The sequence below is a fragment of the Cydia strobilella genome, chromosome 3, assembly GCF_947568885.1.
Source record: "Cydia strobilella chromosome 3, ilCydStro3.1, whole genome shotgun sequence".
Lineage (NCBI taxonomy): Eukaryota > Metazoa > Arthropoda > Insecta > Lepidoptera > Tortricidae > Cydia > Cydia strobilella.
In genome coordinates, this window is record NC_086043.1 from 17,306,579 (window position 1) to 17,330,885 (window position 24,307).

Below are 24,307 nucleotides of genomic sequence, written 5' to 3' on the forward strand. Positions count from 1 at the left end.
ATAAAAACCAGGTAGTCCTTTAACCTACTAGGCAACTCATCGCATGTTTAAAGTAGGTAGCAAAAACTTTAACTCAAACAGGTCTATCCCTACTTTTCACCTAGCCTTGATGGAGCGCGCGGCTTGCCGCCATTGCTCATTCTTTATTCTTGCGAGGCAACGAACGCACGTAAAATCATAATTTTGTTTCAAAGTCGTTTAAAATGCCTATACGTAGTGCACTTAGTGCAGTCATTATACGATTTATACGAGAATACGAGATGTAAGCTGTGGGATTATTCGTTTCGTATTCGTTGTGCAATATAAAATATATTTGTTATTAAAATTGTTCATGATCCTGGAGGTTAGTCGAGAACTAACACGAAGGAATAAATCATCCTGGGGGTTGGTCGTGAATCAACACGAAGGAATAAATCATCCTGGGGGTTGGTCGTGAATCAACACGAAGGAAAAAATGATCTTGGGGGTTGGTCGTGAACCAACACGATGGAAAGTTTGTTCGTACTTCGAACACCGATTGCGCCCGGGGGTTGGTCGTGAACCAACCAAAGGTTTAATTAAGATCGGACAGCGCGCAACGAAACAAAGGGCCCTAAATAATCATATTGTGTTGTGTTAAAGAGACGAGGGAGGCTTTCTTTTTATTTGGTTTTAGATGGCCCAACAGAAGAAACTCGAGTAAAATTGCCGAGTGATAATAGATTCTTCAGATCCTGAAGAAAAATCAGATACTTACTTAAGTGTAACTATTTTAACTATTTTTGTAAAAAACTTACACTTTGTGATCTAATACCTTGCATTTACTTAGTACCGCGCGGGCCGTGAGTCCACGACTGTTAACTATAAACCTGGGGGGCGGCCTAGAGTCGTCACGAAGATAGAACTTGCTTGGGGTTGGCCGTGAGTCAACACGATAGCAATGCATAACACAATTTAATAAATCTATAGCGGTTCTCGATCAAAACCACGCACATTTTAAAACACCAAGTTCAAGTTTTTCTATGTGCAATAAAAAATTATCTTTTGAGTTCAAATATACTTTATTCATGTAGGCCTATTTATGTAATCTAAAACCTTACGGGTTTTATTTTGAAAAACATTCGAAGTCTACCCTCGAATTAAAAATATTTCTTTTAAATTTTTTCACCAGCGCTCCGCGGTTTAGTTTTGATTTGTGCGTGTCAGAGACACGTCGGTCTAGCTGCCGAAATGTTCGGCACAAGACTACATTGCCTTTTAAAATAAATCCTTACATATAAAATATATTTGGATTTTTAATATCCAATTATATGTGACAGAATAAATTTTACTCACACCTAACCCATAGTACGGTACTTTTATCCGCCCAGAGGTTGAATTTGAATAAACACGAGACTACCTCGTAAATTTATAATTGAAACAATACAATAGTACCTATATTGGTTTTATATTACCCACATAAGTATAACTTGTCTCTAAAAGTGGGAATTGCTAAATAGGTGTACCTTCATCACGTCACGTGATGTGAATCTGATCGAAATTCCTAAACTTACGCTGGATAAAATCTCTTTTACCACAAATGAAATGGAATAAACTAAGTGGTAATACCCTGCACAATGCATATATTTTGGTGACGATTTTTGAATGTTTATATATGCATATAACCATACAAATTATCGGGATACGTACGCCAATATTGTTATGGGATACATAAAAATATAAATATATTTATAATACCGTGATCGCTTAAAGTCATAGGCGATGTCAGTACCTAAGTACCTTGTGTCTGTTTAAAAATATGATTTTACTTTTTTAAGTGATATTGAATAATTAAATAATTTGAATCATCCAATTGTAACAAAGACACCTAACTGAATTGAATTACAGGAAAATGGGTTTATTCATCATTATCTATCTAATAAACCCAATGAAACAATTTGTGAGTACTGAATATGAAAGAAAGAAAGAAAGAAAATAACTTTATTTTGCATGAAATATGGTACAAAAGGTGGTCAGACAATATTATACATAAGTAACACATATTTCACCAGCATCTGGCATGCAAAAAACTAAACTTACAACTGAAGCTAAGAAACAAACGCAAACACGTTTTACGCTTATTTCTTCATAAATACAAGTTCATGCCGAAGCCTGACAAAGTGACCATTAGAGTACCATCTAACTGAGTTAATGATAAAGCGGTTTCGGTACAATTTGGCTAAATACACGCACGAATATATTTGTTCGCATCTCTCACAGATATTTAATATTTTTTTTTATGGTCGTAAATAATGGGTAACTAGGTAAATACCTATTAACCTGTATCAAAACTGCAAAACGATTACCTTCCGATTATCTTTTAAAGGATCACCCTCAGATTATGCACATGAAAATATAAATACATAATTAAGAAGCTAATAGAAACCGTAAAAATCAATAAATGACGAATGCACCTATGGTTCAACTCTCATGTGTCGGTCGCGATACTCTTTCAGCCATCATCAATACGATGGTACCATGCAATACGTTTTGCCAAGTTTAAAATATATGTACCTTGATATTATAAGTTTAGTAACTGTAGTTGGTGGGGACCCACCACTTGCAATACATGCACATTCATGACACAAGTCATGGATTAAAATATTAAGATGAATCCACTTAATATAATATTTGTTTTCTGAACTCTCAATACAACCATAGTAGCAATACAGCAAAGGCAATTTTTTTATTTTTATTATTTCGGCTTTAATGTTTACATTTTATAAATATACAACATTACGTCGCACAGTCTTTCTTTCCTTGCAGAGCGAATACTTGAATGGAGGGCATAAGTTTTTAGATTTGATGCTTAATATCTGAATTTCTGTTGATTGATATTCATTTCATTTCATTGATTGCGTGGTTGATTGCTGTGCTGTCCCGTTCGCGCTGCGAGAATAGAAGCCGCTACACCAATATTTGTGAAAATATGGTCAATCGCGCCTTGCGGTCAATAATAGTAATTTATATAAAATAAAAAAGGTTCATATCATTTATATATTCTATTTAAAGGTACTCGTCACATGCAGCCATTTATAAATGTATACTAAATTAATTCCTAATGATGTTTGTTAAACGCTGACTTTACCTACTCAGGTTTAACTGGATATTATTATGCATTTTAATAGCTCGAATATATGTACATTAGGTACGTTTATATAATTAAATGATAAATAAATATTCTGTTACCATTAATGGACCTTGGCCCATTCATTATATGTAATATGAGCGCAATAATAAACATTTGAGTTTGAGTAAATTACAATCTTACTTGAAAGATTACTTCGAAAGCTGAGTAGACTGCTAGTCTTATAAATTATTTTTGTTTAGAATACCTTTGGTGATGCCACACATATGACATGCTTTATGCTTAATAACTGAACAGAAAGCATAATTTATGCACGTTCATATATTTTTTAGATTTCAGGAATGTGGTGGATTTTTTAATCTGATAAAAATCAAAATATAATTCTTCTTGGGTAAATCAAAGGACTTAAAAACGACGTTAGACATGTTTCGAGCAAATACATGTTTTTTGTTAAGTTGAAGCTCTCGGAAACGCGCTAGGCCGCGTGAGTCTTTGTCCATTGCACGTCGTGTCACTATTCGTTGATCAGGAGCTGCTGTAAGCCGATTTGCGCGTGCACACGCCTAATAACTGAATTTTCTCATTGTCGTCGTCTGCTCAGAGATCATCGTAAACAGGATGAGTCGTCGTTAGACAGACATCACACGGCCTACGCGTCATAAGCGTCGAGACGCGGGGAAAGACATCACAGCCACAGCGTATCCCACCCGGTATGGAGGTAACGCTGGGTTGTATCGTTAGACTAAATTACGTCTTATCTTCGTAGATAATTACACTTAGACGAGCCTGAATCTTGTCATCAATAGTGTACTGTTCTGAGCCTTCAAAAATTCCGTATCGCGGACAAGCACTGCTAGTGAATTTTAATACATTTCACAAAAGGACATATGTCTTATGAGTTTACTCGTATTAAACCTTTTCAAATCGAATTAAACTTAATGCAAAGTTGACCACAAATTGTATGGAATCTTAGTCAATTAGGTTTTATGAAGAACAAATTAGATTTTGTTTAAATATCCTAATACGTAAAAGTATATATATATATATATACACAACCTGGCTATACCTAATATATGTATACCTTTTTGAACCTGCATTGCTAAACTTTCCCGTGCCTCTTAACAATGCCTTATATAACTCAATTGGAACAGTAAACTTGTGTATAACATACACATATGTACATGGTAGATAATTATTCCTACAAATATGTTTTCAGAAATAAATATGCTATGATAATATTGATAATGGGAAAGAATGCAGCAAAACTTTCAACTCTTAACATCTACCTGGTTTTTATATCTGAAGAATGAAGCTTGAGAAATATAATACATGATCAAACGAACTTCAAAGTGAAGTTCGATCAGTATTATATGAGTAAGCTTCATTCGAAGATATAACTACCCTCCCTCCCCTATACCCGGAAATAAAGTTTTGCTTTAGAAAGTAAAGTCTCTAAAAATAATGAGCAATGGCGGCAAGCCGCGCGCTCCATCAAGGCTAGGTGAAAAGTAGGGATAGACCTGTTTGAGTTAAAGTTTTTGCTACCTACTTTAAACATGCGATGAGTTGCCTAGTAGGTTAAAGGACTACCTGGTTTTTATATCTTCGAATGAAGCTTACTCATATAATACTGATCGAACTTCACTTTGAAGTTCGTTTGATCATGTAATGCAAATAAAAAACATCATTTATCCAAATACATTTTTTGATATTTTTATTTTTAGTTTTAATCGTGTGTCGATAGATGGCAGTGAATTTACTGTGGCTATAAAATTTACTATGACAGTACCGCTCTATCCTATTATATCCTCTTTGGTATGCCTTTGTATGCTGAAAGCTGCTTGCAACTCTGAGAGACTAGATGTGGGTGTATCTACTCAACCCGTGAACAGTTGATTAGGCAACTTTGGGTACAAATCAAATTATTTTATTAAATATTTTGATTTGCTGTTTTTAAGTAGTCACAATACTATAATATAAATTATAAACTGAAATAGATGTCTAGTTTATTAGGCGTTGAGTATTCTGATATTTCTGATGTACTCACCACCAGCTGCCGCGAGCATGTGCAGCACGGGCGCGACATGCGCCTGAAGATCTCGTCGCACCACAACTCGCATTGCACAAACACGCTCTTCATGCACTTGCACACTTGGATCACATCTGAAAACCCAACCAGCTCTCTGGTTAAATACAGTAAATTTGGTATTTGTAGTTAATTCTACTGTCGCCATTAGATATATCGGAGCGGATGAAGAGCTCAAAGATATCGCAACACGCACTTACAATAGAGACTTGTTCATATATTTGTAATATTTGTGAGCACCTTAGGCAAAATTGCATTTTGTACTCACGTGGTTGTAAAAGATGAACAGCAAGATACCGAGTAGCATCAGCAATTACACCTGCAAATATTGCAACATTAAATTCATAACAAGTAGGTACTTACTCATCTCTAAAAGTTTTATGACAGGTAACTTCAAAGTAATTTTCCTATGAATAACATAAGTATAGTAATACTAGTAATGCATAAATAAGACTATTATGACTTTTCTCACCATCCATGAGTTCGTTTTGGTTATCGGGTACCAATCCTTCCATCAAAGTAACAATTTTGATTTGAACTTTACGTTCCACTACGGGATCTGCACCGGTCACCGTAAGTTGATCGGTATTTTTTCCGGATAATCTGAAATCGGATGCCATATTTTAAATGTCGGTTGATAAAATTGCTAAAAATATTTTTCACCTCAGCAGCTCGAACAAGCCTACTTTCGTCACTCCCTGGAGTGAGGAAAGTGCGACTTTCCTCACTCCAGGGAGTGAAACAATGTAGCTTTTTAATTTAGTGAAGGCCATGAACTTCATACTTTTATAACATTTTTTTTATGGTATGGTATGGTACATATTATAATACTTTTTTTTTCTGTTTATTCTGTGTAATTCGAAATACATTTTAACCTTTAATATGTTCTCACTACTGAGGTGAAAAATTATGTGTGCAACACGAGAGCAAAGTTATTTTACATCTCGTGTTTTTGAGTCCCTCGCTACGCTCAAGATTCTACATTAGAATCTTTCGCTTTCTCGGGACTCAAATTAAACACTCGCAAGAAAAACCAACTTTCCTCTCTTGTTGCACAAATAACTATTGAGAGATGACGATAAAAAGGGCTCTCCCATTAACATTTTATAGTGAGCAGACGAGAGTCATCCGGGCAACGTAGCGTAAATAGCGGTTACCGTTGGTATCGTAGCAATATTCGAAAAATTACGACTGCCCATTTTTCCCTAAATACTACGAGTAGAAAAGAAGCCACATCCTTTGTGAAAAGAAAAGTAGTTGAAAACTTGCATGCGAGCTCCGTCTCCGTTGGACTGGCGAATGGTGCCGTGCCGTAGCAGCAGACCCTCAGGAGCAGAGGCAAGCCGGTCTACGACTTGCTTTAGCAGAGCCGTCCTTTTTTCTGCCAGATTTACATTTATTATTATTTCACATTCCAGATTCGTACTATCAAAGATCCGTAATAGATAAATACAGTCTAAGGAAAAAAAACGCCTCGAAAATCAAGAAAATTTGATTCTCGATCAGAGGGCGCTACTAGCTTTGGCCTACTGTCGTATAGATGGCGTTGACGGTTTCGTTTGTTATTACAATTTAAACGCGTATTAGTGAAAGAACATGGGTCAAAATCATTAAAATAATTAATGCAAATAAAAAAAATCATTTATCCATATTTAAATACATTTTATCGTATTTTTATAAATCTTAATTTTTAGTTTTAAGGTGTGTCGATAGATGGCAGTGAATTTACAGTGGTTACAAAATCTACTATGACAGTACCGCTCTATCTTATTATATCCTATTTGGTACATATGTAAATGGGTCAACTGTAGGTACAGAGGTAGCTAACTTAATTTATTTTAATACCAAAATTTATCAAACAGGTAACGATTTCGTTTTACCTTGAAGCATGATGTACGACACCAATAATTTAGTTTGTGCGCGTATGACACCTGTAAAATAATAAAATATTTTTGACACATTAATAAATTTTATGCAAATAACGTATCTAAATAGGCCATAGGTAGGCTAGCGCGAATTGGTAGGGTTTACTGATACTTAAGTATTTCTTATTGAAATAAAACTTTTAGAATGGAAATATACAATTACAATTCCATGCTTTTCTGTGCTGAATCCTCTAAACACCGTCACATCAAAATTAATTTTTCACTTCTCATGCTCGTAAAGTTCTCCTTTGTGCTAGATGTAAGCTGCACAAAATGCTACTTTTATGCTCTAGTGCACAAAGTAATATTTTTTTAAAGACTAAGACAATCAAATCACTGCCATAGTACACAATAAAACATAATCGTATAATATTGTTATTCCACTTACTTTGGCCCATTTTTTTTAATAATCCGTGTTTTATATATTACTAAATCATTAAAATCTTACAATACAGAATAGTTATTATAGAAATAAACTACAAAATGTAGTTATAATTTGGCAGTATTGAATAAAGATTTAAAGCCCCCTCCACACGAATTGCGGCGCGAAGCCACGAACGCGAGTTCGCTAATCAGCGAAATCGACACCACACTCGCGTTCGCGGCTTTGCGCCGCGATTCGCGCACGAGTGTGCAGTGGGCTTAAGGTAAATATCACGTGTTCAAAATTAAAAAAAAAGAAAAAAGAATATTGGCGGGAAGCTCTTGTTGTTGTGGCTGTTGTTGCGGCTTTGCAATTTGTTGCTGTTTTACGATTGTTATTTTATTTGTTTGCCATTGTTTTATTTTACTCACAATCGAAGTGAAAAGCAGTGTGTATAACATGGTATAACTCAGGCACAAACGCCTATTTTTATCATCGGCTATATTGGTCCTCGCTACCGCTCGGACCAATAAATTGCCTCGTATATGATTTAATAGCTTTGTGCCCTTGTTGTACGATCTACTATGGATCCTTCATCTGCTTTGTGAACCTAGTCAGGACAGGGGCTATTGTTAACCGACTTCAAGATTTCAAAAGGAGGAGGTTCTTAATTCAGTTGTTTTTTTTAATGTTTGTTACTCCATAACTCCGTCATTTCTGGACCGATTTTGAAAATTCTTTTTTGATTGTAAGTATATATACATACAGATTGGTCCCGTTTTTGTCAAAACGCATTTCTGATGATGGGATCCATGAGGAATCGAGGGAACTCGTCAAATGTTAAAGGAATATATATAGTGATTTTAGTATTTTCATCAACAAATCAAGCATTTACATTTAAAAAAGTGACACTTGATGAAGTGGAACTGCTGATGATGATCAGAGCGGAACTCTTCAATGACGCATAGTTCACGTTTGGCGATTTGTCCTCTTCGTTATGTTTGTTAAGCAAGTTAGGTTTTCAAGACGCATTTTTGTCAAGCTCGAGTTCTGATGATGGGATCCATGAGGAAACGAGGGAACTCCTCAAATGTGAAAGGCATACATATAGTTATTTTTGTATTTTCATCAACAAATCCAGCATTTCCATTTAAAAAAGTGACATTTGATGAAGTGGAGCTGCTGATGATGATCAGAAATATCAAAATGGAACTCTTTAATGACGCATAGTTCACGTTTGGCGATTTGTCTTATTTTTTATGTTTGTAAAGCAAGTTAAGTTTTAAAGACACATTTTCGTCAAGCTAGAGTTCTGATGATGGGATCCATAAGGAACCGAGGGAACTCCTCAAATGTAAAAGGCATACATATAGTGATTTTTGTATTTTCATCAACAAATCCAGCATTTACATAAAAAAGTGATTTTAATGAAGTGGAACTTTTTTAAACTGCGATCCTCACAGAACCGAACTGCTATCAGAAAAGTGGGTTAGGTTAGGTTAGAACTGTGACCCTTACAGAAACGAAGTACTATCAGAATATTGAGTTAGGTTAGGTTAGAAACGAAATGCTACTAGATAATTTTTAAGAAAAAAAAAACCGACTTCAATGGGGGATGCCGCTGAAAATTTACTTATTGTTGATGGTGCACTCTTAGATTCCAGACAAATGAAATGAAAAAGACAGCATATTTTGCCTAATTATCCTAATCCATCTTTTGCCTAATTTTGCCTAATTGCCTAATTATTATAATATTGCCTAATAATGTAGAAAAGGAGGTAAAACCACCCACTTTTCTAGTAGCATTTCGTTTTTGTAAGGGTCGCAGTTCTAACCTAACCTACTTTTCTGATAGCATTTCGTTTCTGTAAGGGTCACAGTTCTAACCTAACCTAACCGACTTTTCTAGTAGCATTTCCGGGTCCGGGTCTGGGTCCGGATCCGATCCGAGTCCGGGTCCGTGTCCGGGTCCAAGTTTGGGTCAGAGTTCGGTCCGGGTCCGGATCCGAGTTGGGGTCCATGTCCAGACCCGGGTCTGGGTCCGAGTCCGGGTCCAAGTTTGGGTCTGGGTCCATAAGGAAGAAAAACAAATCGCCGAACGTGAACTATGTGTCATCGAAGAGTTCCATTCTGATCATCATCAGCAGTTCCACTTCATCAAATGTCACTTTTTTAATTGTAAATGCTGGATTTGTTGATGAAAATACAAAAATCACAATATGTATGCCTTTCACATTTGAGGAGTTCCCTCGGTTCCTCATGGGTCTTATCATCAGAACTCGAATTTGACAAAAATATGTCTTAAAAACTTAAGTTGCTTAACAAACATAAAGAAGAGGACAAATCGCCAAACGTAAACTATGCGTCATTAAAGAGTTCCATTCTGTTCATCATCAGCAGTTCCACTTCATCAAATGTCACTTTTTAAAATGGAAATGCTGGATTTGTTGATAAAAATACAAAAATCACTATATGTATGCCTTTCACATTTGAGGAGTCCCCTCGATTCCTCATGGATCCCATCATCAGAACTCGAGCTTGACAAAAATGTTTCTTGAAAACCTAACTTGCTTAACAAACATAACGAAGAGGACAAATCGCCAAACGTGAACTATGCGTCATTGAAGAGTTCCGTTCTGATCATCATCAGCAGTTCCACTTCATCAAATGTCACTTTTTTAGATGTAAGTGCTTGATTTGTTGATGAAAATACTAAAATCACTATATGTATGCCTTTAACATTTGAGGAGTTCCCTCGATTCCTCATAGATCCCATCATCAGAACTGCGTTTTGGCAGAAACGGGACCAATCTGTATGTATATACTTACAATCAAAAAAATAATTTTCAAAATCGGTTCAGAAATGACGGGAGTTATGGAGTAACAAACATTAAAAAAAAAAACACAACCGAATTGATAACCTCCTCCTTTGAAATCTTGAAGTCGGTTAAAAAGTGAGTGGTTTTACCTCCTTTTAGTTAACGGTGCTGTCTTTTTCATTTCATTGTCTGGAGTGCACCATCAACAATAAGTAACCTCTCAACGGCATCCCCCATTGAAGTCGGTTTTTTTTTTCTTAAAAATTATTTTGTGAACATACCGTCTAGGTCAGCTTTAGTGTATCCTCTTTCGGGCACGTTATTCATTATTCTGGTCAGGTTGCTTGAGACACTACTTTCCAAACCAGAGTTAGAGAGATTGATCTGATCTGCGCACGATGTCAATAATCGAAGGCTGAAATAAGAAAGAAAGTATGTACAGTCAGTACCTACACACTTTGCTTACCGTAGAAACAAGCATGTGTTTCGCTTTATTTGGCCACTTTGGTAATCACTATCTATTTATTCCGATGTTGACTGTAGTAGTTAACCTTAAATGTACTCTACTCCATCGTCTGCACAACATTAAGTACCACAGTTTCCACAAAATCCTGATACAGTATCGCACCCTGTAAATCCGTGAAAAAATAACATGCTGCTGCATTTGTAATTGGGGTGAGATGGGATTTCATACAAAGGTGATTTTGGAAGATTGTTGGATCGTTTTTTTTGATTATGAGTATTATTATTTTTGTAGCAGTAGCCTTAAAATCCCATCTCACCCCCCTTTCATCCCTTCTCTCCACATTCATAACCCAACTCTCTCCGCGAACCCTACTCAGTCCATTTTACGGTATTTTATTTCCAGCAAAACAAAGTTAACGGAAAGATGGTATTGTAAAAAGGTAAAAAAAAGAGTACTTGAGTCAGACGCGGTGAGCTGTAACTCTGGAAGTAATGCCTCTACGACTATTATATGAAATAACTGTCATTTTGTAGCTAAATGTATAAGATATTTAACTTCTTTAGCCTATTTTATCACCACTCTTGTCGTTTTCCTATAAATGAAGCAAGAAAGAAAAAAGTGTGCCTTTTTACAATTTCATAATATGTTGATGGCTGTATATAGAAATATATTAATATTACCACTATAAAATGTAGTATCGTTTTGTAGGTAATTTATCGACGATAATTTGGTCTCTGAAGAGTAAACTCCTAAGTCGTATCGTTTTTGTAGAAAATTCAGAAAACCAGATTGAGGGAGATAAAAGGGGGGGGGGGGTAAAGGAAGGAAAAAATAATTTCTCGACGTGTTTCCATATCGACATTGAAGCACATATGTGACAGCTACATTCATGCCAAGTTTCATGCTTTCTTCACGATGGGACCGTATATGGAAGGATTAATTTGTTCCACTTACTATGCTGCAGAATCCTTGTACGTTTTGGGGATAGCTCCCTCAACGAGCAGCGCGCTTCCCTGCGTGTCCATCTCTTTCAGGAGCGCCACGTAGGCCTCAATGTTGGGATCTGCAAATTAAATATAGCACGAAATTGGAATAATTATGATCCATGTCCGCGGGGACGAGACGTTACGAGTATAAAATATATGAGAGAGAAAGTAAACCTTTCTTCATCACACTTGCTCGTAAAAGGTGTTATTGCACGTAGGCGCTGCGGTCCGTAAATCCTAAATTTCATGTCCGAAATTAGGCAAAAAAGTTTTTTTCCATTTTTTCCTCACAAAGACGAGACATTGTGTTTGCCACGAGTAGCACAGGAATTACAAACTCGTGTTAATTAAGCCTTCGCCTTCTTGAATTCTTGGGCTTGAATTCACATTCGTTCATAAAATATTGTTTACTTATGCCTTTAGTTAATACGCAATGTACCTACTATTATTACTATTAATTATATTTAGATCTTCAGACAGAAAGGTATACATTAAAAGCAATGTAACAAACCTGGTGTAGCCACAATGTCGGACAAATAGTAAGCAGTATTTCGGATGTGTTCTGAAAAAATAAAATGAGTTTATTGAACGCAAGTCTGACCACATCTGACGTTGACCATGCTTTTTTGCATGATAGACATACTGTCCGCGCGCGAATTCTGTGCACGGATGAGGAATTTTAGGAATGTTGGGCGTCATGACAGAGTATTGTCATAAATTTGTACGTACGGGCGCAGCGCACACCCTCCCACTTCCTCGACCTCCGAATGCACGGAATTGGCGCGCGGACAGTACATTACATACATAGCATGCTTTGTATTTTAGGTACCGATTTATACTACAAAACAAGGTCCCTAAAATGGCTAAGATCTAAAATGTTTATAGAAGATTGTGTATGCTATATGGTGTTTCTTTTACTCCCGGCAATATTTTGCGATCTGAATAGGTATATATGTCATACTGAGCAAATTTTACTATGTGACATCAAAATCTGACCAACCAAAATGTATGAAATAGTCATTTTTTTGTGATTTCGGGGTGGCTCCCATGGTAAAAGTTGCTCAGTATGACCTACGTATATTCACGTCGCAAAATATTTATTTATTTATTTAAACTTTATTGCACAAAATAAAATGTTGTCTACGTAACGAGTAACTTTTCAAAGAAATATAATATTGATTAACTTGCAACCTTTCATAGTGCCGATTAATTTGCGAGGCATAGCGCGACATCGGATTGTTTCTTCTAATCTTCTGGAAAGATGAGCGACAGTTCGAGATGGCTCTACATTTGGCGCTGCTGGTATAGAACCTTGCATTTTCTTCAACCTGGAGGCAGAAAAAATTATAAGATACGTAGAAATAAGTTATAAATACAAATGCATTTATTTCATTACTTTTTTACAGCTGTTCTTATTTATAAGAGTTATAGGTAGGTAATAAGTCCATCTTAAGTAGGTATAAAGAGCAAGTCGGTAAGTATTTATCTAATGCGAGGCTTAGCCTAGCAAGAACTTGCATGCAATTTACGTTACATTGCCGATTACTGAGGTAAAATGCATTCAAAAGTTTGATCAGATACCGCAATGTAATGAAAATTGCATGCAAGTTCTTGCTAGTCTAAACCTCGCTTAAGCATTGTGCAACAATTTGATTGTGTAAGTAATAAAAAAGGTGCGGGTTTGCTGGATTTAAGCCCGCCCTTGGTCAGCTAATTGGAAAGGTGTTAAGATTATATACGAAATTATGCAATTAACATAAAAAAGAACATTAATGTTAACAAATGATACAAACAGAATCCTCTATTTGCGAAAGTACAAATTAAAATATCTCAAAACGACTACAAAACGCGAAGAAACAAGTGTGTTTAATCGCGTCATCATTAGTTTGTATAAATAAGTCCCAATGCTGAGAAGAATAACGAATATATCATGATCCTCAAGGACAAGAGGGTTTAGTCTCCGGCAAGCTCGGCCGAATTTCACCTTCCCATACAAACCGAGTTTCGTTCTCATTTTTAAACTAGGTACGTGTTGGATTGTGATGTAACTTTGCACATACAATGTCATGAGGTATCTAGGTCTGTAATTAGTTTATATAGCTCTAGTCTTGTATATAAAACAAACGAAATAGAGCAACAACAAGTGTTGTATGAAAAACAAATTAGCTGTATTTTTTTTACTATGGTATCTGAAGCTACACAAACTACAAAACCTAGATATACCTTATCCTATAGTAAGTACAAAGTTTCAGAGCAATCTAGCTAGTCGTTTTAAAATGAGAGCGTAACTACGTTTGCATGGAGAACCGAGCTTGCCGGGGACTTAAGGCTTAGACAGTCTTACCTCTGTGCAGCAAAGAAATTAGTCTCAGTTATGTCTCTTTTGTCAATCAATGTATTGTTCCCATGTTTTTGCATTTCATATATCAGTCCATCCTTCACAAGCGCCTTGTAACCTATTAATATTAAAAGGATTTTATAAATTTGTATTTAAATATTTATTTGCTAATTTAAATTACCAATTAATAATATGTACTTACTCTCAGCAACAAAGAATTCGGCAAGGCCATGTGAAGCTTCAATGACAACATCTGTAAATATATGAGGACGTGTTGGATTGTAATGAAGCTTTGCACAAACAATGACATGAGCAATATCTAGGTCTGAAATTAGTTTATATAGCTCCAGTCCAGTTTATAAAACAAACGAAAATAGAGCAAAAACATGTTTTGTATGAAAAACTTAAATTCGCTGTATTTTTAGGGTAAAAACGGGACCCTATTCCTATTACTAAGACTCCGCTGTCCGTCTGTCCGTCTGTCTGTCTGTCACCAGGCTGTATCTCAAGAACCGTGATAACTATATAGTTGAAATTTTCACAGATGATGTATTTCTGTTGCCGCTATAACAACAAATAATAAAAACAGAATAATATAAATATTTAAATGGGGCTCCCATACAACAAACGTCATTTTTTTTTGCTGTTTTTTTCCGATATGGTACGGAACCCTTCGTGCGCGAGTCCGACTCGCACTTGGGCGGTTTTTTTTACTATGGTATCTGAAGCTACATACTGCAGTGAAAATTTCCATACCTATAATAAAATTTAGCGAACGCTCTCGGTATAAGACGGTCTGGTGCAACCGACCCTAAATTGCGACAGAAGTACCAAAACCCATGGTCGTGTATATTCATGATGAGCCGCTAGAGGATAACGCAGCGTACTACGTAGGCGAAAAACACGCGAACGCGAAGCGAAGCGACGCGGCGCGGGGTGAATTAATCCTTTGATACCTATAGAAGTGTCCTACGTGGGCGATCTCGTTGCGAACGCGAACGCCGTGGGCCCGCCGCGCCGCGCCGCTTCGCTTCGAGTTTGCGAGTTGTTCGCTTACGTAAGACGCTGCCTAAGCCGCAGGGCCGTAGGCCATCGCAACGTGATAGTATAATAGGTACTGTTACAGCATATATATAAATTCTGTGTCAATTAACCCCCTACCAGGCTGACATTTCTAAATCGAATGTCAGTCTTACTCATCGAAAATAGAACACATGTTTGAAGTGCCGTATGTGGGAAATATATATCTCTGAGCCTGGTAAAGGGTTAAGTTTAAATACCTTGCATGGTATCCTGCAGCTGAGCCGGAGTACTGCTACTGACCAACGAGTCTAGCTTTCGCTCAAACTTCTTGGCCAAACGCGACGTGTCACCAGATTCCTTTACAGATTGGTGCACTGCGGATGGACTCTTCAACCTGTTAATATATTATGCTTAGAGTTAGACCAAGCTAAGTTGGCATTGGCAGTGATTTTGATAGCCCTGACTGTGAAAGTGTTATTTAAACGTCATCGTTTCATAGAAGTTCGACGTTTAAAATAACACTTGCACAATCCGGGCTATCAAACTCGCTGCCAACTTAGCTTGGTCTAACTCTATCAGCATTTTTATATCTAAATGTTCGTTTGTTTATTCCCGATCATAGAAAATATTATTTTCAAAACGGAAAAATTGCCCCGACGCAAATGCTTTATTTTAATTTTAAATTTTTGCTTTATTTTAATTTAATTTTCAACAAGCAGAAACGTCTGCGAACGATGCTATTAAGCTTAGAATAAATTTAAAAAGGTAAAAATTACTGTCTTGGGTGAAACATGAACTCACAGCCTCTGGATAAATCTGGACAAATGCTTTAGCTGGCGTGCTGTGGCACATAACGTTTGCTGGATCTCAAAATAAGATTAAGTACCTACACCAAGACAAAAAGTTTAAGGTAGAGTTCTCACCAATCCGAGGCGGCCTTGTGCGAGAGTTCGGAGTGAGAATGTTTGTAGAACGTCTCGCCGCCCTTAGCCTGTAGTTGCCTGTGCAGAATATCCAGCGCGGCCTGCCGCTCCGCTTCCTCGGCATCTGTTCACGATAGGTAGGTACGTTTTTATCAAGATCCAAGTGCATCCAGTAAAATACCTACGATTATACTGGAAACCAACTGCATTCCAAGAGAATTTTTAGGCATGTTGTTTGACTCGTGTTTGTTAAAAGAACAAAAGTTGTAAAAACGATCATAGAACATTTTTGTTGCGAACGCAACTTTTTATTTATATAAAAATATTCCTTATGCAGTAGCTAAATGCAGCCGTCGGGCTTGGCTAGTATTCGGAGGCTTTTCTAAAGCTCCACATATCTTGTATCGCGGCCAATCAGAGGCATCTATATCTGAAACCATTTTGAACTGTTCAAATTATGCAAATTTACTCTATCATCAGCCTCCAGCTTCCATATACAATAACCACCACTTCTCCATTTAACCTTTTTGGCAGAACCCTTGTAAACCAGTGCCTTTTGGTAGATTATATCAGTTCACTACAAATCGAAGCATTTTATTAAAGTCGTCGACATCCTGACCTGCACGGCGGCTACATTTCAAAAGTCAATAACTCAAATTCCGGTTAAGATAATTGCCAGTTCAACATTTTATAAGGCAATTAAAAAGGGGCAATATTTAACTTTTTTCAATCTTTTTTACAGTACTTATTCTTAGAGTTTGTTTTTAATGTTTTGGGGTTGCCTAATGCAAATTTTTGGTTACCCATATACAATTATAATAAAACATAAGAAACATAAGATATTAATTAAAATAATAAAACAACGTTGTTTTCATACTTTTGGCCTGGGGTGTAAGGGGACTCACAGTAAAGGTTTGTCTACAACGTCAACATAAGTAGTATGGTTGTAAGGAATAAGTGAAACAAATACTTAGAAATTACAAACCACGTTAAAGTTTACAGTATAAGGGCCAGTTGCACCAACCACAATTAACAGACTGATCAACGTCACGCAGCAGAGATATATGAAATTTCCCATACATAAAAAAATTGCGAACGCCTTAACGGTGACAGATGGTTTGGTGCAACCGACCCTAAAAGCTTTAATTCAAAAAAGCTTTAATTGGACTTACCGGTATCACCGGCACTCTTTTTCTTGGCCCTAAAAAAACCAAGATATTAGAGACAGCTATTTAACAATTATCTATTTTATTTTTTTATTTGCGATACGCGTTTTACACATCTCACATCTGCACTACTACCACGAGTTGGCATTTGACAGCATTCCCTCTTTATCGCACCAATAAATCAGTGCGAGCGAGATGGACTGCGATCGAGTTTACGCAGTCGCTAATGTAAACGTCAAGTATCAACACTATCAACTCATGGTACGGCTACTAGTGTATTTTGAATCATCGACGCAAAAAGATATATCATTAAGACGAAAGTGGAGGCGCCGCGCGATATCGCCTTTTCATACAAACGTAGTCCCCATTTTCTCTCTGGATATTAACATTAATGGAAATATTTTGATACAATTTGTTGTATTGTATATCAACCATAGACCACAGCTATGTTCTACGTTTGATAAAAGGAGCATTTAAAAATTTGTATGAAATCTTTTTTTGCCCCTAATTTTTACAATAATCAAAAAATTTGAAAAAGTCAAACGTAGGGGCATAACTATGGTTAAAATACAACAAGTTATGCAAAAATATTTTGCATAATGTCAATATCCAGAGAGGAAAATGGGGACTACGTTTATATGGAGAAGCGGCCGTCCCCTTTCCTCTTTAAACAATAAAACCTAGGGCAGTCGTTGGACTCGTTAGTGAAGCTTAGAATGAGGCTTTTTAATAAATGGCAACACAATTTTAAGATATGATTATATATGTAAAAACGAATTAATAGAGGACCTGATTTTAGTAGGTATGAGATATAAAAAGTACCTAATGTCTCAAAATATATTACTAAAATGTATAATTTTGTTATTTAATACCTTCTTGCTGCCTCAGCAGCACCTGTAATAAAAGATGTGATCATTGATTAGTTTATAATGTTATTATAGGTCTCACAAGAAATAAAAACTGGCCAAGAGTATGTCGGGCCATGCTCAGTGTTAAAGGTTTAATCGATTCTGTTCTTAATAGTGTTCAATAAAAGATTTTATCTAGATAAAATCTTCTAGACACGAGGCAGCGTGTCAAGCCAAGTTCAAAAGAAGAGAACTGGCGACGCAGCGGCCGTATTACTCGAACCATTTGGAGCCACTTTTAGACCCCTACAGATACATACATCTAAAAATCGGGATTTTTCTCACTGACAGGTACTTACCTAACATCAAAAACCTAACCCACTTCCAGATGAACTAGCAAGTTTAAATGTGGCATCCAGCTGGGCCATTGTTTGGTTACAAAACTGAGATAAAGAAACAGTGTTTTTTTTAAAAGATTTCTATGATTTCAAAAACTGTAATGTCATATATTAAAGAAAAAAAAAAAAGATTTTCCTAAAGTTTTTATTTACACACTAAGCGCCTATCAACTATGATGAATACTAATAATTTCTGTACAACAAGTAATGATATCCCATCAAAAACATAAACATGAAATGAGAGCAAAGTTTAATATTAAGAATAGGTATGCGTCGTTGTTGACTTCGCCGGTAAAAGATAGTTGCCAAGTTCTAGTTCGCTTGGGATGTAATTAAAGTTCAGGATTTGTCTTGGTTAGTTTTTATACCAACAAACTAAATTTTAGAAAACTATCATAGACATATAATAAAGCGTGTACCTACGTAAAAACAAATAGCCAAGTACTATTAGTACTACGGTACTAACGGTAGTACTATTAGTTATTCTGTGATAGAACTTGGCACCCATATAAATCTCAATTATTTTTCCGGAAAAGTCAACAACGACGCATAGCATTGAGATGTTGGCCGTATAGCAGGCAAGGCGTCCCTTGCCTGCTATACGGCCATCTCAAAATTTATGATCATTGGAGATTCAATCATAATTAAAAATAATAAAGTTAAGTTTCCAATAATTATACATTTTGAGATGTGGCCGTATAGAGGCAGGGGACGACATATTCTTAATATTGAACTTGGCTCTCATTTCCCATTTATGTTTTTGATGGGATTAAGCTTTACTTTCATCTTTTTGGACAAACCAACAGTGGGGGATACAGCCTTAACCTGGTAAGGCCATAAGAGAAATCCATAAGCCATAAAAGAAAATATATATATAAAATTTGTCAGTGTACTTAAACAAATGCAACTCTGTTCTAAATGAAAATTATTTAAATATCAACCAACTTAATAAGTCCTATAGATAGGTAGGGCCTTGACCCTTAGGAGGATAGAGAAGATCTATTTATACTTACGGCGACGTGCTTCTTCGTCAGCAGCACTGTCCCTGAAAAACATATTCCAATTAAAAATGGAATGAACCCACGTATTTACTTTAAACAATCTTCACTACATAGTATAAAACAAAGTCGCTTTCCGCTCTGTATGTATGTCTGTCCTTATGTATGTTTAGATCTTTCTTAGATTTTGATGCGGTTTTTTTAAATAGATAGTGATTCAAGATAGCGGAAGCCGCTCGACCCCCAATTACAAAGAAAAACCGCAAATCGATGTACAGGTTAGCCGTTTGGCACACGCATACTAGAGATCAAAACAATTTTTTTGACCCAAACCTATCGTGTGTGGTATCATACGAAAGGGCTTTTTGAGGCGATTCTAAAAATATATCACATCATTACATTTCGGCCATTTTTTTAATTAAAACAAAAAGAATTTTCGAAACATACCAAGTTTGGGCTCTTCCAGATACGATATGGCTGATTTTTTTTTGTACAATATACCACAAATGATACGTGATATCCTCATATCCAACCCCAAGAAAGCAATTTTGAAAATAATATCATTACCATTTTTTTTTTAATTTTTCAATTTTACAAACTGACACAGTTCTACTTCTATACCTATTTTACGAGACTTATGGAGCTGTACTGCAGATACGGTACATATTAATCATAAAATGATACGTAATATCCATATATCGAATTTTTCATCAGTTGGTATAGTTTGTTTTGTTTTTGACAAAATATCAAGATTGTATCCCCGGTAAATTTTTTTTAAAACTGCGTTTCAGGTCAAAAAGGTCAAAAATTTTGTTTTGACCTCTAGTATGCGTGTGCCAAACGGCTAACCTGTACATCGATTTGCGGTTTTTTAATTCGAACGGCTTACACTAAGAGGAAAGTTTATATGTATAATTTGTAAAGGGTCGCTGGTTTTGTTTATAAACAGTGTCCGTAAACAAAGTTTCCCAGAAAATGTATAGTACGAAACCTTTTAAAGCCACGTATTCTAAACGGAGAAATAGTGGTAATAATGCACCACTTTATTTCTCCGTTTAGAATACGTGGCCTACTCATAAAATTACTGAATTAATAAGCATTATTTCGTTTAATATAAACATAACTGCTGAAGACAAGGACAGTCGGTTATTTTGTTAACACTTTTTTGCTTATAAATAAATAATGAATAATATAGGTACAGGTACATGCAGTAGACTTCGACGCAAAAAGAGGGGAGGTTACCGTCGTTGCTAAGGTTCAGAATAGTGCGTATCTATTAAAGAAATTAATGGGTACAAATTTGAAACCGTAGGATAATAAGGTACCAATGTATAATATATTATACTATAAACTGAATAACAGGGGAGACTATTTATTATCCAAACCCTAAATTAATAACGATATTATGCAAAATAAAAACCGGACAAGTTCGAGTTGTACAAAAAAAATCAGCCATATCGTATCTGGAGGAGCCCAAACTTGGTATGTTTCGAAAATTCTTTTTGTTTTAATTAAAAAAAATGGCCGAAATGTAATGATGTGATATATTTTTAGAATCGCCTCAAAAAGCCCTTTCGTATGATACCACACACGATAGGTTTGGGTCAAAAAAATTGTTTTGATCTCTAGTATGCGTGTGCCAAACGGCTAACCTGTACATCGATTTGCGGTTTTTTAATTCGAACGGCTTACACTAAGAGGAAAGTTTATATGTATAATTTGTAAAGGGTCGCTGGTTTTGTTTATAAACAGTGTCCGTAAACAAAGTTTCCCAGAAAATGTATAGTACGAAACCTTTTAAAGCCACGTATTCTAAACGGAGAAATAGTGGTAATAATGCACCACTTTATTTCTCCGTTTAGAATACGTGGCCTACTCATAAAATTACTGAATTAATAAGCATTATTTCGTTTAATATAAACATAACTGCCGAAGACAAGGACAGTCGGTTATTTTGTTAACCCTTTTTTGCTTATAAATAAATAATATAGGTACAGGTACATGCAGTAGACTTCGACGCAAAAAGAGGGGAGGTTACCGTCGTTGCTAAGGTTCAGAATAGTGCGTATCTATTAAAGAAATTAATGGGTACAAATTTGAAACCGTAGGATAATAAGGTACCAATGTATAATATATTATACTATAAACTGAATAACAGGGGAGACTATTTATTATCCAAACCCTAAATTAATAACGATATTATGCAAAATAAAAACCGGACAAGTGCGAGTCGTACTCGCCCACCGAGGGTTCCGTACTTTTTAGTATTTGTTGTTATAGCGGCAACAAAAATACATCATCTGTAAAAATTTCAGCGGTCTAGCCATCACGGTTCGTGAGATACAGCCTGGTGACAGACAGACGGACAGATGGACAGCGGAGTCTTAGTAATAGGGTCCCGTTTTTACCCTTTGGGTACGGAACCCTAAAAAGGGTCTTAAAACATACTACAGTTGGACCAAGCTAAGTTGGCAGCGATTTTGATAGCCCAGACTGTGCAAGGGTTATTTTTACTTTAACCATTTGGACGCTAATGACGCTAATAACACTGCGCTTCATATCACGTGGAATTGATGTCAGGCAATATAAGTATTTGTATTTATCAATATATAAGCACCGTAGGTTCGGTAGGTACAACGCCAAAGACCGATTAATCGGTCATAGACCACAGAGCAACATAGACCTACGTGCATTGCATATATATGCATAAAGTTCAATTTCAGTTTTGACACTTCGGTGACGTGGCGTCTGGATGAAAGCTTTTGTGTTTGACACGGCATCGAAAAGGTTAACTTAGCTTGGTCTAACTGGTAACTTACAAAAAAAAAACATAATTTATTACCCATTATTATTATTTATTTATTAGTTATTTACCTTCTATCTGCTCCAGCACCCGCACCTAGTGCACCCGTACCTAGTGCACCCGCACCTAGTGCACCCGCACCTAGTGCACCCGCACCTAGTGCACCCGCACCTAGTGCACCCGCACCTAGTGCACCCGCACCTAGTGCACCCGCACCAAGGGCACCTGCAAGTAGTTTATAAAATAGTTAGGGGTGTATTTAAAAAGAGATAAAATCTGGTCAAGAGCTTGACGGCTGACGCGTAATGCTCACTTGCTCAGTGTAGGGTTCCGTCCGTAGTTGCCTGTCCATCACAATAGGCGAAGTTGAAAGGGGACTTTTTATAGGTACCTACTAAGTACACAGGGTGACTTTTTCATCATTGACAAAAAAATCCATGCACTAATAGGTATAGGCAAAAAGAATATAACCACGGTCAAATGGTTAATTAAAGCCCAAGTTAAGATACTTTAATGAACTGTCACAGGGACCATCATTCATTGAAGTCCCGAATTGAAGTAAGTGATTTAATATTAAATTAATTAGTAATGCAGGTACCTACCCATGTCCGCGGCCGCGGATGCGCCCGCGCCGGCGCCTGCCGATGCGCCGGCGCCCGCGCCTGCGCCTGAAGCTTTCCACGCGGCAATTTCTGCTGCAGTCAAACCACCTGCAATGGGGACAATTTTAACTCAATAATGGAATACTATTAAGTTGAGTAATTCAATTGTTTAAAACTTTTGCGTTTTGAACACTTGAACCACTTATGTTCTCGGTGAGATATGCTTAAGGAAACAACATAATCTATAATAGTTATGTATATTCTGTCTATATTGTTCTTCACTTGTATGCTTCTGTTTTATCTCCTTGTAATAAAATAAAAACACATAATATTGTCTTCGGTTACCGCGATAGTTACTCATGAAATAAAACTATGAAAACGGATTATATCGCGTATATTGAATTTATAATACATCCCGACGTTTCGAACTCTTTACAGCGTTCGTGGTCAACGGGTGACAACAAACACATAATCAAAACATATATTTATATATAACCGGGCTCGTATCGCGAATTTTGTTACCTTTATTTCCAACGTTTCGAGTTTTCGAGGCAGGTTTCACTTTTCGTGGTCCCGGATAACTTATCCGGTTATATGTATGTTATAATATAATTCAATTGTGGAAGTTGGCTATACTTACTCAACCTCGTATCTGCAACTCTCATTTGATGACAAAAACACCCGTATTCCGAATGAAAAAAAAGCGATATTTCCATCAAATGATTGCTGCAGATATGACGTTGAGTAAGTATAGCATGAATTTTGCGCTAGAAAAGGAATGCTTACTTATAAGTCAATGCGTCAACTTGGATTATACGAGTATGTCACCAATGTATTCAATTTTTATATCAGTATTTACTACTTAAAATATTTTATTTGATTTTCGCAATAGATGACCCAAATTTTATTTCAACTTTCTACAGCTACATTTTGAACTCATATTAGGTACATACAAAACGCTTCTTGACAGGAGCGTGTCTCTTCTGTTATTGTTTATTTGTCCAAATCTTTCAGTACTGCCAAATAGTTGTTGCTCCTGCGATAACGACATATGGAATTGAGTCGGACTTGAAGGCAGTCGTTCAGACCCAGCTAATTACCGTCCAATCTCAGTCACTTCCATACTCTGCAAGATTATGGAGCGTGTACTGAACAAGCGGCTCCTATCATACCTAGAGGATAACGATTTACTCAGCGACTCTCAGTATGGCTTCCGCGGGGGTCGTTCGACTGGAGATCTTCTGGTGCATGCTACTCATTTGGAGCGAGGCAATTGAGAGGCACGGTGAAGCCCTTGCGGTATCTCTCGATGTCTCTAAAGCATTCGACCGGGTCTGGCACGTAAGTTTGGTGAGCAAGCTTCCAGCATATGGGATACCAGTTGGCCTGTGCAACTGGATTGAGAATTTCCTGAGCGAACGTTCCATTCGGGTGGTGTTAGATGGCTACACATCTG

The 24,307-nt window shown here is 36.6% G+C and overlaps 1 protein-coding gene across 1 annotated transcript in view; it reads right to left on the reverse strand.

The window, feature by feature from the left end:
* LOC134756227 (uncharacterized) overlaps positions 1-24,307 on the reverse strand; it is a 60,872-nt gene that overhangs the window by 5,397 nt on the left and 31,168 nt on the right. Inside the window, exons 34-50 of the mRNA XM_063693056.1 lie at positions 22,848-22,959; positions 19,462-19,493; positions 18,075-18,096; positions 17,209-17,237; positions 16,037-16,160; positions 15,371-15,507; positions 14,293-14,343; positions 14,097-14,208; positions 12,944-13,080; positions 12,264-12,314; positions 11,721-11,829; positions 10,582-10,715; positions 7,073-7,123; positions 6,462-6,573; positions 5,665-5,795; positions 5,461-5,511; positions 5,154-5,269 (exon numbers count right to left, since the gene is read on the reverse strand). Coding sequence (XP_063549126.1) covers positions 5,154-5,269; positions 5,461-5,511; positions 5,665-5,795; positions 6,462-6,573; positions 7,073-7,123; positions 10,582-10,715; positions 11,721-11,829; positions 12,264-12,314; positions 12,944-13,080; positions 14,097-14,208; positions 14,293-14,343; positions 15,371-15,507; positions 16,037-16,160; positions 17,209-17,237; positions 18,075-18,096; positions 19,462-19,493; positions 22,848-22,959 — 1,511 coding nt within the window. The remainder of the gene's footprint in view (positions 1-5,153; positions 5,270-5,460; positions 5,512-5,664; positions 5,796-6,461; positions 6,574-7,072; positions 7,124-10,581; positions 10,716-11,720; positions 11,830-12,263; positions 12,315-12,943; positions 13,081-14,096; positions 14,209-14,292; positions 14,344-15,370; positions 15,508-16,036; positions 16,161-17,208; positions 17,238-18,074; positions 18,097-19,461; positions 19,494-22,847; positions 22,960-24,307) is intronic.